Consider the following 14775-nt stretch of genomic DNA (forward strand, 5'->3'; position numbering starts at 1 on the left):
TTTGGTCTTGCCATTTCAACAATTATCCACAGTTTAGATAGAGTAGTGCTTAAATGAATCTTCTCAAGGTTGACATTTTAAAGGATGTTTTTCCTCTTACATCAAAACTTAGGAAAATCATAAAATTCCTGCCACTTCTGGATTGGGTTAATCTAAAGATTTCCTTGTCGGCACAAGTTGATAAACTTATATTGATATCCTAATTTCATAGCTAGTTTTTCATTTTATGTATTAACCAGTGTTTGCACACAATGTTAACATATTCTACTTATTTGATGAAATAATGTATAGCATATTTTAAGGGTATTTGATGGGATTGACCAGCACAGAGAAGTGCAGAATTGTGATGTAGAAGAAAGAAGATTTCTTCAAATCTTGCCACAGATTCTTAATTGCAGTTTGTCTTGGTTATTTTAGCACAGGGATATACTTTAATCTAAACCAGTCTACTGTAGTTCTGTCTGCTTGTAAAAGCAGACAGAAGGTGAACCTTTGCATAAGTATTTGGTACTTCTAACAGGTTCATTTTAGAAGCACCAAATTTGTGGATTGCTAAAAGTTGTCTTATGACAAGGAACTCTCATTTGAGCATTGGAATCCTGTAGCGCCTTCTGAGTTACCCAAGAGCTCATTGGCTGCTTCTTTGATTAATGCTCTCCTGACCTCAAAGTTTAGGGAAACGGACATTTCCTCATAGGTTTGCAGTTATATCAAACCTGTTCCATTTTCAAATTAAGAATCAAGTAGTTCTCTCATGTTATAAATGAAACTCACCTAAAACATCTGCAGACCTGTCTGGATCACTGCTTGGACTTGACATCTGAATATCTCCTCACTTTAAAATTATGCGACGGTTCAACTTAAAAAAAACTGAAAACATTCAAAGGAAACGAACGCCTCTGTAAGACAATGTGTGCACAATCTGTTGTTATTGTTAAGTCAAAGTGAAGTTCTCCTCTTTCCACACTTAACTGACATCTGAGCCTCATCTCTTGTGCTTTGAGGCGCATTGGTCTTTGGTAGATCCTTGTTTGTGTTCGAAGTCAGTCATTTCAGCATGACTGGAGCGGCGACATGCTTTGTGACTGTGGCGCCACCGCTGGCCTTTGGTTTCCTGATTTAGTAAGGCTGATACTTCAAAAGCGCATGGAAGTAAGACTTCACAGCACAGCATGACACCAGGCTGCTCAGCTCTCCCCGTGGTGCATCCACCCAACGCAGCGTTGTTACGACACAGACGGGACACACGGCTTGTCTTACCGGTGGGGGAAGCATCATCAATTGCTGCGCTGCATCTTATAGCTACTGGTTGTGTTTGCTGTCATCTGTTCTCAGTCTTTAGTTCTCTGTTTGTGTCTTTCACACCTGATCAAGAATTAAAATCTGTTCCACAAAGTGCTCCTGTCTGTTCTCAGCTGAGCAGGATGCAAGTGGAAAAAAAATTAAAAGAAGGAAAGAGAAACGGGGAAAAGGGAAAAGAACATTGCTAATGTCACTGAACCATGAAAGGCTTGGCCTGGGGTAGGAGTGACTTTGTATACAAGGTTCTTTAGTGCTGTGGCTGCAGGGATAAACACAACTTACATCAGCCCTTTGCATGTACAGGAGATTTCCTCTCCTGGCACTTTCAACCTTAACAGTCTGACTGTACTGTACACACAAACACACTCACACACATGCATGCACACGCACACACACACACACACGCGCACACACTCACACATGTACAGTATAAAACTAGACTGTTTCAAGTCGTTTGCGTGCGCACAAACACTAGAGGGCAAATGGGGCTTTTGAGCAGCATTTCTTTATATTTTTGGTGGCAAGTATGACTGTGGATGCCGGTTCCTTGTTCACATGTGTACACAGTTTCTCTTTCACAGATTTATTTGTATCAGCAGCCAGAAAGAATATTAACTCCATCAGACAGTGTTATCAGTATATATGACTCAGAGCCTTTTCTGTTTTTCTTTTCCAGATCATCACTAAGTATGTTTACGAGCTGTTGGAGAAAAAGTGCAACTTGACTAAAGCATTTCTGCCTGTAAGTATCTTGAAAATTGAGAGAATTAAATATAAGCATGGTCAAAAAGTGCTTTGCAAAACTTTTCATGGGCCCTGGACATTTCCATATTTTCCTATGTTGCAGTGTTTTACTGGGGTCTTGCTTGAAAAGACCAACACAAGGTAGTGCTTAATTGGACTCAAATGTAGCCTTTGAGGTAGTTTGTAACAATGGTTTGAGATTTTTCTTTTATAAATAAGAATCTTAAAAAAGTGTATTCATATTCAGACTTCAATAGCCAATACTTTGATGAAACTAACTTTATTCAAATTAAACTTGCAAATCTTTAGAGATAGTAAACCCTTTACATCAAGAGATGGGAATTTTTCTCATTCCTCTTTGCAAAATAGCTCATAGTCAGATTGAACATCAGGTTTTACCATATATTCTTAATTTGCCCATGGTCTACAGTTTGGTTGGGCCATATTAACACATAAGGCCATTGTCATATTGGAATAGTAAGTCTTCAGCACACTTGTTTTTCCAGTATCACTCTGCATTTAGCTCCATCCATCTTCAAATCAGTTCTCACCACCTTCCCTGTTTCTACTGAAGAAAAGAAGCCCCAACTCACGATAACCAGAGTTGCCACCACCATGTTTCACCATGGTGTGTTAGATGGTGAAGTGCAGTTTGCATTCAGGGCAGAAACTTCAACTTCAGTCTCATCTAACCAGAACACCTTTTTCCACAAAGTTTGTTTTTGTTAGCGAAGATGCAGCTTGTGACAAATCGCAGAAGGGAGTTCTTATGAGTTAATTTGAACTCATGCTGATTCTGTTTATTTACTAATGTTTTCTAGAAAGAAGAGCTCTCCATGGAACAGCTGTGTAAAATAAGGACATGTGGAATCGGTTTAGTAATTAGGTGACTTTTGAAAAAAATCGAATGGATTTTCTTTTCTAGGTGTATTACAGTAAATGAAGCCTTTCTGTTTGACTGCCACATAAAATCCAAATATATACAGTGAAGTGTGTGGGTTCGACGGTACAAAATGTGAAAAAGGCCACGTGGTGTGAATATTGTAAGGTACTGTGAATGATCAGGCTTCAGAGTGATAATGGGTGTCCTATTTAGAAATAAAAAAAATGAGAAAGGTGGATTTTGAGAAGGCAGCTTTCCTAATTCTCCATCAGTTTTTTTCTTTTTATGTCTTCCTCATATTCTCTCTTTCCCAACTGCATACATCCTTTGTGCAAAAGTGTCTCCTCCACAAATTAGAACTGGATTGTGATGTGTCATTTCAAATAGGCACAGCATGCTGATGCTTAATCTGTTTTGCATTCAGTTAGGCTGAAGGCGACTTTCCACTCTGCCATTGTGGTGATATTCTTTGCCCAGCTCATCCAGGCTCAGTGCACATTCTTGATCCCTTTTTATTTGTTGTCAGAGGCTTGTTGTCTCTTTTTTTTCTGCCCCCCCTTTTTACCTCTCTATCCCTGCTCTTTTTCTGTTTACAAAAAATGGTGATCATTTTTCAGAACCGGTTTTATAGCAAAAATAGGAAGTGCTGGTGTTTAGAAGCATGCCAGAGTTAGCCAGAGCACTAACAGTGTCTATAAATCACCTAGCCGGAGTCAGCGCCTTTCATTAGCCCCCATACACTTTTACTGGTTTATCTACTTGGCCTATTTATCTCATTATTCCACTGGAAAATTGCTCTCCTATGCTTCTCTTCTGCCCACCCGCCTGCACGTATACTGAGAGTGTGCGTGTGTGCATTTTAGCGTGTTAGCGGTGGGTCCGTCCACCTGCGTAGCATTGAACTTATGACCGCAGATTTTAAGAAGATTAACCGCAGCCAAGTATAAGGAGAGGGAATGAAGGAGCACAGGAGAATAAAGGGTAAGATTTTCTCCCCCACTTGGTCCTCTTTGTCTGTTTGGATTAAGTTCTTGCAGCTGCCACCCATAGCTTTTATGGACAGTGTCTCCTTAGAGATTTTTCCAAGCATACTTGAGAGGGATGCAAAGAAGCCAGGGACTTGGATGAAGCACAGACTTTGTGCTTTCTGACACTTCCATCCTTAGCTGTACACCAGACCCACCATGAGTGTTTGTTGGGGAAAAAAAAAAAAAATCAGTAAAGTCCAAGAACAATTAAGACCATGTTTCAAAAAGTGTAAAAATATGGGTCATCATGCATCATATTTATATCACATGGATATAAATATAGATTAATAATTAGACATTTCTTTTTTTCACTTTACAAATGTAAAGTGAACATAAAAAAAAGGCTTCAGTTACATTTTTAAAGAAATTGTTCGATGTTAAACAGTCGTGCCACTGGTGATTTTGTTAAGAACAGTTATTCCTTTACATGGGATTTTCCTCATCTTAGTATATGTTCTCAAAAAAGTTGGATTGTTGCTGAAACATCTGTCAGATTTTGGTGTTGCAAGACCCTTTTTTTGTAACATTTGTCAGATACATTTCTAAACCAGTATACTCCAAGTTTACGCCTTCAAATTAATTTTGTGATTAAAACCAGTGATTGTACCTTTTTTTTTGTGACTTTTTATTTTTTTTGCTTCATCTTCAGGTGGATGCTACAGACGATGAACCCAGAAGTTTTATCTACCTTAGCACAGATGCCTTGACTAACCCAAACAAGCTGCTCGTGCTTATCCAGGGCAGTGGTGTGGTGCGGGCTGGTCAGTGGGCCCGCAGGCTTATTATTAACCAGGACCTGGACTCAGGAACACAGATCCCTTTCATCATGAAGGCCATGGAGGTAGGGTCTCAGTATTGTCCAAAATTAAACTAATTTTGCGTAATTTTTTTCCCTATTATGATAAATTATAAGCTAAAATTAAATGTGCACTTATCCAACCTAACTTGTGGGTCGCATGTTTGGGTGAGTAATTTGTCGCTGTGAGGTTTGTCACCTCACACTGTGTGTGTACCATCAGCTTAATTCATTTTAACTGCATTGTACAATTTATACGAGTGCAGGATGGAAAGAAAAGATTACCCTGGGGTTATAAAAAAAATTACATGATGATGAACAATTGTAGCGTTGTGCAGCATCACATAACCCTGGCGCCACAAACAAGAAACGCAGCCAGACATTCATTCACAGGTGCAAAGCTCCACTCGGTAACTCTTGAAAGACACTTTAAGTAAACCATCATAAGCTCATATTGTCGCATTAGTAAAATGAAGCATATCTGTCAGTGTAATCATTATCATGCAAGGAAACTTTTATGTAGCTTTATAATACATGATTTCTGTGGGATCCTATCTATTCTTGGGGGTTGAGGTGAAACAGCAGAGATGATATGAAGCAAATATTTTTTCTGTGCTGATCACATTATTACTAAGAAATGTACACATCTCTGTGTCAGCAAGCAGGTGGCTTCACCTGTCTCATTATTTTCCTCCCCATCTTTGTGCTCATTTGTCAGTGTGACCACGAGTATCTATGTAATTTAATCGGCCTGCTGTTCAAATTGACTTTGGGGGATGCCACTCTCCCCTTCTCTCACCCATTCCTTCGCTTTATCCACCTGAATATGATAAAGACCTTACCCGCTGTAAAAAGCTCTCTCCTGCTGCGTACAACTGTGGAAAAGGTTGGGGTTACACGCGTGTCCATATGTTCTGACATGGATTTTCCAGGTATCCTGAAACATGCCTTGCAGTCTGCCTGCTCTCACCGTTCAAAAAGAAAAAGCTTGCGCTGCACTGAGGCGAAGTGACAGCTTAGATATAGAGAACATGGTGTGTGTAGTGAGAATGTTGCCCATTCATCACTGTAAACAAGAAATCATGTTCTCGCACCCTGACAAATCATCATCCAGGCAGAAGGCAAACACAAGCCTTGTAGTGTGTTTGTGAGCTGGAAAGACAGCCGCGCACATTTCCACTCAGTTCATGCTGTCTGCAACTGTTAAAGACATGTTTGTGGTTTATTATGTCATGCTGGGGAAATTTGTCTTGATATCTTTTCAAGCACATGCAGATGACTCTGCTGAACCATCAGAGAGAATAACTATAATAATATGTAATGGATTTTCCCTCCAAAACTTTTGCTCATTCAATCATGATTTTTATATCACATACAGCTGAAACCTGATATTAGCACAAACTTTATGAATGAAGCTTAACCTTTTTTTCCCTCACTATTTGACATTAAATAATACTGCATTTTTCAATTCGGGTCCTTTAGGATTACCAAAATTATTTATTTGTGCTAAATGTCAGAGCTTTGAGTATCAGAAATGTACATATAGTTTCTTAGTATTTTGGCACAATTGCTTAACATGTCTGGCATCTATAAATTGGCTTCTAAGATGTTACTGCTTGAACTGACTTGAACACTGAGTCATGCTGCAGACATAAGCTGCTTTTATCTTAATATCCATCAACCTGCTACAATAAGGTCTGTATTTAAACAGAATTGTTTTCACGACAGTGACCTACAGACGTAAAAACCATGGCACTTTTTTTCACTATTTAAAATTTTATTTTAAAAATATTGATATTGGGTTAAATGTTGATATTATTGCTACACGTTTGTCTGGTTTAGATTTATTTAAATTTTACAAAAGTAATTTTTATTACCTGTCTGACCCTAAAGTGCAGCTTATTTTACTCATGACCAGCTGACTGGAAATATAAAGCCTAAAGTAAAGGGTCACATGGAGCTCAATCAGGTACTGCTGGAGTTCTTACCTTTTCAAAACACACCAGCACCCGGAGACCTAACAGTTAATTTGGGTCAGAGATGTTGGGAGTATGTATGTGCGGTTGTGCAAGGAGGTGCACCTGCACTACACTGAAAGTTTTTGGGAGGTTTCTTGAAAGTCTGAGTCAACCTTCTTTGTTTTGCAATGGTACTGCATCTGCCAATCGGATGATTTTTGGAGAAAACTTTAAAAAAACAAGACAAAAAAAACCAGCACTGATTGCATCTTTTAATCATAGACTTACACAGCAATAATGCGACACAGTTGCATTGACACACATGCATAAAGAAAAGAGAATAACCATTATGGTTTTATATTAGGAAAATATCTTCTGTGCTCCTTTGCTTGTTGTAGTACAATGACCACAAATTAATGTGATTGAAGAAATAGGTGTGTTAAAAGTCTAAAGAGTTTACACATGAACATGAACTGATCCAGAAAACATGCACATATAGACACACATCACATCGGGTGAAGGATGTGCTCCTGACACTTGGCAGAGTGTGTATAGTAATACTAAGTTAGGGGAAGAAATTTTTGCTGTCTTTGCAGGCCTCTTGCATGTTGTCTTTCGTGCATGTGTGTGTGCACATGGAAGAGGTGTAACTCCCAAAGCCTAGAGGTAAAATGACAGGTGAGAGGAAGGAGAGGAGGCTGCTCCAGCAACAACCAAAGTACGGCTGGAAAGAGAAAGGAATCTGAGATGGGAAGCGGGGGTGTATTGGGTGCAGGAGATGGGATTATGATTGGCTGGACGAGGACAGAGGAGGAAAGAAGGAGAAGAGTACAGAAAGGATTGATTCGGGAAGAGAGAAATGAGAGAAGGATGAGGGAGTGACTGCAAATGGGGTGGGACTGGCAGAGGAGAGACGGGAGTATTGAGGGAGAGTAGGCAGAAGGCAGCCATCTGACAGCTCCACTACTGGGAGAGGGCCTCTTAATGACAGCTTATTCCTTCATGATTTCAATTCCTGACAGTCGACAGGTCTGCTTGTTGCATCATGGCAGCTGTATCATTACCTTCTGGCCCTGTCAATGCTCTGCATCCTGAGACTGAGATGGTGGATGAGGAGGGTGCATGCAGTGGGGCTGCAGAGGGGGTGATGGTGGGTTGGTTGCGAAGACAGTAAGGTTACAGTTAAAATAATTGAGCAAGGAGAGAATATTGAATATTAAAAGGCAGGTTCATTAGTTGCAGTCAATTGCTGATGTAGCCAATAAGACCCTGAACTGAAACTAGTTTATGTCCACACTGAAGGACATTTTACGTTGACTGTAATGTGGTCTTTTCTCATTTCTCTTATGTACATTCAGTGCAGCCTAGATTTGAAAATGAAGACAACTTGGCATTCACTTTTTTGACTTAAACCTTTTTAAAAGTTGTTTTACTTTTCTTCTTTAAGGCACACTTGTCTTGCCACAAACGCTAGAGTAACAAAATTTGTCTCAAGTTTTGAAAAAATACCATACACTTTTATACTTCGGAAGCACCAAGATCCAGCTGGTTGCCTGCCCAAATGATCAGGAATCTTCAGCAAAGATTAAAAAAAAAAATTCATTTAATCTTTATTTAACTGCAATAACAGTAAGATTATGAAAATAATTTGAGTCTTGTTTGTTTAATCACATTTTGTTTGTTTACGTGTTAAACCAACACAAATTATTGCATTACAAAGAGGTGGAAGGAAGAAATATATAGTTTTCAACCACATGTTACACTGACGCCTCTAAATAACATCCACTGCAACCATCAGCCCTTACAAGTCATTCATAAATATATTTAATATGTTTGTGATTGAGATTTTTTAGAGAACATTAATAACCAAACTGCATTCTGAAGATCAGGGAGGAAAGTTGCATAGACGTTTATAGCAAGGTTATGAAATATTATCTGTCTTTAAGCATTATAAGCATTATATTCAAATTTAAATCTATAAAACAAAAAAATTATGGTAAACTCCAAACTTAGCAAGACAATCGGAGGGTAGGATGCTGTTTATCAGAGTAGCAGCTGTAACTCTAGAAGAGCTTCTTAGATCCGTATGTCAGGTGAGAGATTCTGTCAAAATGTCTATAAGTTGAAAAATAAAAATGGCCTTTTTGAAATAAAAACTAACCCTAACTTTGAACTCGCCCTCTTCCTGTTAAAAGATAGTAGTGTTAGTTACCATCCTGAAAATTTATGTTCATAGATACTCTCTACCCTTCCCAAAAAAGGCTTTGGGACTGACTACAACTACACACCACACTTTCACCATCAGTAGAACATTTTAAACCATATATCATTTTCTTTGACCCTTCACATTTATGCAAACCTTTGTCACATAAACTGTCCTTCATACATGTCAACATTTCTAATAGTAATCTGGCAATAAAAAGAAAAGTTCTAGGTTTAGAAATGGGGTTGCAAAGCCTTGTATGCTCCGTCAGTATAAATAACTTAATTTTAGAGTCACTAATAGAAAAACTGATCTGTGGCTGCTGTCACCCTGTCGTCTTCACTTCTTACGCCAGTGCCCTCTGCCACTCTCTTGATAGTGAGTCAGGCACGATGCTGGAGTCTCATTGGGAAGAAAGGGGGGGTGTGGTGTTTTCAGGAGTGTGTCAAAAGCCTTGGGGTTTCTATCTGCCTGGAATTTCAATGGGAGGCTGAAAGGGGGCAGTGAGGCAGACAAACTCAAACACAGAAATCCCACTAATTTCTGTCAGCCCCCTCCTTCTTTTTCCCTTTTTTCCCCCTCTTTGGCCAGATGATGTCTTCTTCAACATCAGCTGCACACTCTGTGTTGTGTCATGGCATTTATATTATGAGGTAATCTGTTCTTCATCTCTTAAGTCAATTCTTTTGCTCTGTTTCTCATTAGCTCATCCCCTTCCCACTGACGTTGTCTTTAACCAGTATGTAAACGTGTTTTCCTCCTGTGTAATCAAGGAACAATGTTACATGTTCTGGTCATGCTCAGGGCATCAAGAGGCTGCACAGGTCAGACAGGTATCATTCTGCCAGCTAGTGAGATTTAGCCAGAGGACAATTTTAATGTTGGTGAGTGAGTATGTGTCCGTTAAAGTCTGTAAGATGCTCCGCCTTGCCATGGCCTTGTAACAGTAGCCCTGCAAGCAACACACACTGCGGCACATACACACACCTCCAGGTGGGAAGGTCTCAGCTCAGATCAATGCACTTGACACGTTCAAAGGCGGCTGTGGGGTCTGGACTTGCTCTCGGGTTAAACCTCTTTTAAATAGTCTCCCCCGGGAAGGCAGCTGTCAATAACCCACCATAATTACTGGGGCCAAGCCGCCAAGGGCTCGGCTGCATGGGCCAAATTAAAAATTGATCAGAGGGAGAGAAAACATTATTTTTGTGGTGGTATTCCCTGTCCTAACAGCACTGCTTCTGCCGTATGCAAAATTTCATCAACTGACGTCCGAGCTTGATATCTAGAGACCCATTTATCTATCGGCCCTCTCACTTTCTTCCCCACGAACAATGGAAAGATCTCCAGGTTGAAAAAGATACATTTGCATATTAAGTGCCTTTTACGTTATGTATGCGAATGTACATGTAAGTTAGAGTGCGATTGTGCATACAGCATGAGAATGCAGCTGATTGCTATGTGCTCCAGGTAATCGTACATCATCCCCTATCTGTGTTGTGTGTGCACACCTTGTAGCAGTGTATTGATTGTAGTATTATTGACTTTCTCTTGGCAAGGGGCCTGTATTTGTTTGTTAGAGAATGATATGAAGACGATATGTTCATCCTCAGGCCAGGAAAACACAGAGGTTGTTGTTTCAAAAGACATTGATAAATGAGGACAGTTTGCAGTAGATAAATATTGTGTTATCTTGTTTAGTAATTATTGTGTCTGTAACTTTGGTCTTTGTTGTGCTTTTAACAGTTACATAGCAAATACTAAAACTTGTTATTCTGACTCAAAGTTAGCTTAATAAATGGCTAGAATTGAATTTTAACATTTTGGCCAGGAATCCAGTAATTTAATATCTTCCAACTCTATCAGTAGTACTGTAAAGTACTTTCTTCCTGTTGCCTGCTGAAAATTTGAACTGCAGAAATATCTTAACATGTTGTAGAAAAGAACAGGTAAGAATAGCTTCGTTCTTACTTTTTTGTGCTTCCTCTGACTTGATATTGAACACCTGACTGATGGAGAAAATGGCTTATCTTGTGTCTTTTATCCTTAACAATTCTCACATGAACAGTTGGTGTTACTTTGACTAGATGGTTCATATGTCCTATATACAACACAGTACATAATATACATTGAGATGAATGTGAAACAATTGCAGTGCAAGTACATTTAAATATGCACTTTTGTTGGTTTGTTGTTGGAGGTTGTGAGAGGGGAATTAATTACATTTAAAAAATGGAAGAATATCTCTAGCTGTACAGACTTGTAGCTGAAGCATCATTATTGACTTGATATTTTTTTTCCTATTGAAATTAACAAATTACACCATCAAAAAGGCTGTCTTTGTGAGTATGTGCATGATTGAGTGTGTGTTTGCAATTGTCTGTATACGTGAGGGGTGGGTAGTAGGTCATTTGCAGCTGCAGGCTGTTTATGTGTGTCCCAATGGGAAGGTCTTGTTTAGTCTCTATGCCAGAAGGCCCCAGGCAGTGGGTGGTGGATACCTCTTCACTCTCTCACTGGGAACACTCTTCTGCGGCCAATATACTCATGCAAAAACACATACACACTCACGCATACCCGCAGAAAAATCCTGATATCTTTAGTAAAGTCGTCATCGTGTGCAGCAGCATATCACTTTTTGACAGCTGTAACATAACAGCTTTTCTCTGTGTTTCAATACAGGGGTCTTCAACCCTAGTCCTCAAGCTCTACTATCCTGCAGGCTTTAGATGCATCCCTGCTCCAACACAGATGAATCAAATGATTGAATTACATCTTCAGGATTCCATCATGTTTTGCAAAGGCCAAATAACGAGCCGTTCATTTGATTCAGGTGTGTTGAAGCAGGGTTGCGTCTAACCCCAGCAGGACTGTAGATCTAGAGGACCAGGGTCAGAGACTCCTGCTTTAATACATATGTGTATGTGTATTAAATGTTTGTATCAACTAATAATACATACAGACGCATAGGCTACACTGGCACAGGCTCCTTCATTCTGCTCTAAATTTAACAAGTCTCCCTTTTTACAGCATGTTTGCAGAGGTTAAAAGTGCTTTGCTGCGGACAATCCAGAGGGAAATCGAGTTTTGTGAGGAGTAAGTGTTGAGGATATCAGTGACCTACTGTGAATTTTGTCTACACACAGTGAACGAGACACACATGCCTACACACTACAATGGAATGGTGAGAATCTCTCGGGGTTAAAGTTGAAAACTGCTGTAATCTCTCCAGTACTGGTCTCAAACTTCTGTACTTTGTGTGCCATGCTTTGATCGATGAGAACAAACTTGTGTTTAAATAGGGGTTATGTAGGTTCGGGAGGTATATTAGGGTTAGAAGCAGACAACAGCAAATATTTCCAATGCCAAACATTTGGTTGAAAATAAAGTAGATGCTGCAGGCTTCCCACCGGTTTTCTGAGGGGCAATAAATATTTATGCCTTCTCATGCAGGATGTTGTGCTGCTTTACCCGCATTTACCCCACTGGACATTTACCCATAGAGATGACTGGTGTTTCATTTCTGTCTATGTATATTTATTACAGGGTGTATGTGAGGTTGTAAGAGGAATTAAAAGGTAGAAATGAAATGTACAAAATTTCATTCCATTAAAAAGTGCTAAACATCACCTGACGACGTATGAACAATTATCCAACTATACTTTTTTTTTCTCCATTTATGATAAGTACAAGACCATCTCCTAAAAATCCTGTGAATTTAATCTAGTTTTATGTACAAGTAAGGCCTGCTCCATATCAATGACAAAATAAGAACTGATGTGCAGACATCCACTGATGAAAAGAAATTTATTAAAGAAAACTTACAAATCGCAGGGATAGTAAGAACGGAGCAAGGGACTAGATATGAATCAATGCATGAAAATGTTTTTACTGAACAGTAAAAATAAAGAGGTCATATAAATGGCAGATCAGCTGAAACACATGGGGATGATGATGCAGTTCAAGTGAATGGTATGACCAAGTATTTGAAATTGTGAAATAACAATTTAATGCTAGAAGTATTTGGAGAAATAATCAAGCTTCTGTTTTTACCATACCTAAAATATGAAGCTCTTCTCTCTTACCTAAATATAACGAATTAAATATAGAGTTGATCAGGCATTATGGTTTTGTTGTGCAATAAAGTGCATGGAATCATTAAGCTCTGGTATCTAAATCTAACTTGCCCACGTGTAATATGCATTCATTGTTTCTTTGTAGAAGAACAATAGAGTTTGATGTAGAAAAAGACACATGCAAATTAAGGTGTGAATATTCATCTTGTAACTTTTTTAGAAATGCAGAGTACTGAGAAACAAGCCACATGAAGTATTTACTGTCACCTTATGCATAAATATTATGCAAGGAAACAGTATGTATGACAGGCCATATTTTTTAGAGGAAACAAGTCAAATTTCAATGGCAATACAACATTGGGAGATGTAATCAGGTTTTGTATGTGTGTTAATGTCACCTTTGAGACATTGCAACTCCCTCTTAGTTTTTCCTCATATTTTCTGTCTGATATTATGCTGCAAAAATGCCAACATCAGATTGCAAATTTTTTTCAAGACACAGCAACCATTAAACACATCTTTAGATTTGTCATAATGTGTCGATTACTGCCTTTGTACCTTGTCATCAGTTTCATCATGCTCAACACCACTCCTTATACCTGATCTGGCTCTCCTCACCTCTGTCTAGTGCTGTAGGTCTGACGATATGTGTTAGCCCCACTCTCTGCTGACAGTCTATATCTTAGGCCCCTCAGGAGCACACTGTACTATGCTTGGCTGACTTGTTTGCACTAATGTCAGGTTTTTGCAGTTTAGCAGCCCGTTACCATATGCTACTGTGCTGCTGTCACCCCCGATGCCAGTCAAATAAGTGTCACTCTAAGCTCATAAGTGTGCACATTACAGAATGGAAACATTAAAAATGACAGATCATATACACAAGCAGTAAGTCATCCATACATTTACCATACTGTTGACAAGACAACTGCAGACAAATGAGACAAGACCTAAAGAAGACGCATTCAGATGCCTAGGGAGCACAATATGGGCTTTCACCTGGAAGACCCTGTCATGTTACAATTCATTAAGCAGAATGAAAGGTGCAGCAGCAGCATCTACTGTGATACGTCAAGTGACATTATTGTAAAAAAAAAAAAAAAAAGTAAAATATACATATTCTCATGGCAAGGTCTCCACACTTACAGTGCTTTGTATGGTTCTGCATATCTCATTGGTTCCTTTCTACCCATTCATGGACATGGTGTTCGTATCTGCACACACTTTACTCAGACATCAGTAAGTAAAGTCATATAAGCATGGAGGCATTCTGTTCATGTCTGATCAGCCAACCTCTTAACCTATATATATATATATATATATATATATATATATATATATATATATATATAGTATAACGTGTATGTGTGCTAATACATGCATGATGCACTCAATAACAGTCGATCAAACTAAATATGATCAGATTGCAGTCAACAGACCAATTTGGTGCACCAGTATATAGAGTAAAAACAAACTGTACATTTTCATGTTGATATACAAACTTTTTTAGCATGAAACAACAATGAAAATCCGTTTGATAGCACATCATAAATTCAGCAAATAGGAATTGCTGAAAACAGCAGTTTTCCTCACGAATATTCTGGTTACAGAGGTTCGCTTCTAGGACTCTTTTTTATTTCCTTTGTTGTAAAGGTTTCATATCAAACACAACAGATAATGCAGGTGTCATCTCTTGAAAAAGGTTATCGTTCTTTTACATGAACTCATAATCTCCACCACAACCTTTTTCCTGTCTTGTCGGCAATTTTTATCCGAATATTTTGCCTACTT

General features: G+C 38.9%; 1 protein-coding gene across 3 annotated transcripts in view; it reads left to right on the top strand.

The window, feature by feature from the left end:
- Window positions 1-14775, top strand: part of arb2a (ARB2 cotranscriptional regulator A) — a 161480-nt gene that overhangs the window by 15606 nt on the left and 131099 nt on the right. For all 3 annotated transcript variants that reach the window (XM_081610588.1, XM_081610587.1, XM_008418923.3), the window contains exons 5-6: window positions 1979-2044; window positions 4607-4798. In XM_081610588.1, coding sequence (XP_081466714.1) covers window positions 1979-2044; window positions 4607-4798 — 258 coding nt within the window. The remainder of the gene's footprint in view (window positions 1-1978; window positions 2045-4606; window positions 4799-14775) is intronic.

This window comes from Poecilia reticulata, chromosome 9, assembly GCF_904066995.2.
Source record: "Poecilia reticulata chromosome 9, P_reticulata-male-v2, whole genome shotgun sequence".
NCBI classification, from domain to species: Eukaryota; Metazoa; Chordata; class Actinopteri; order Cyprinodontiformes; family Poeciliidae; genus Poecilia; species Poecilia reticulata.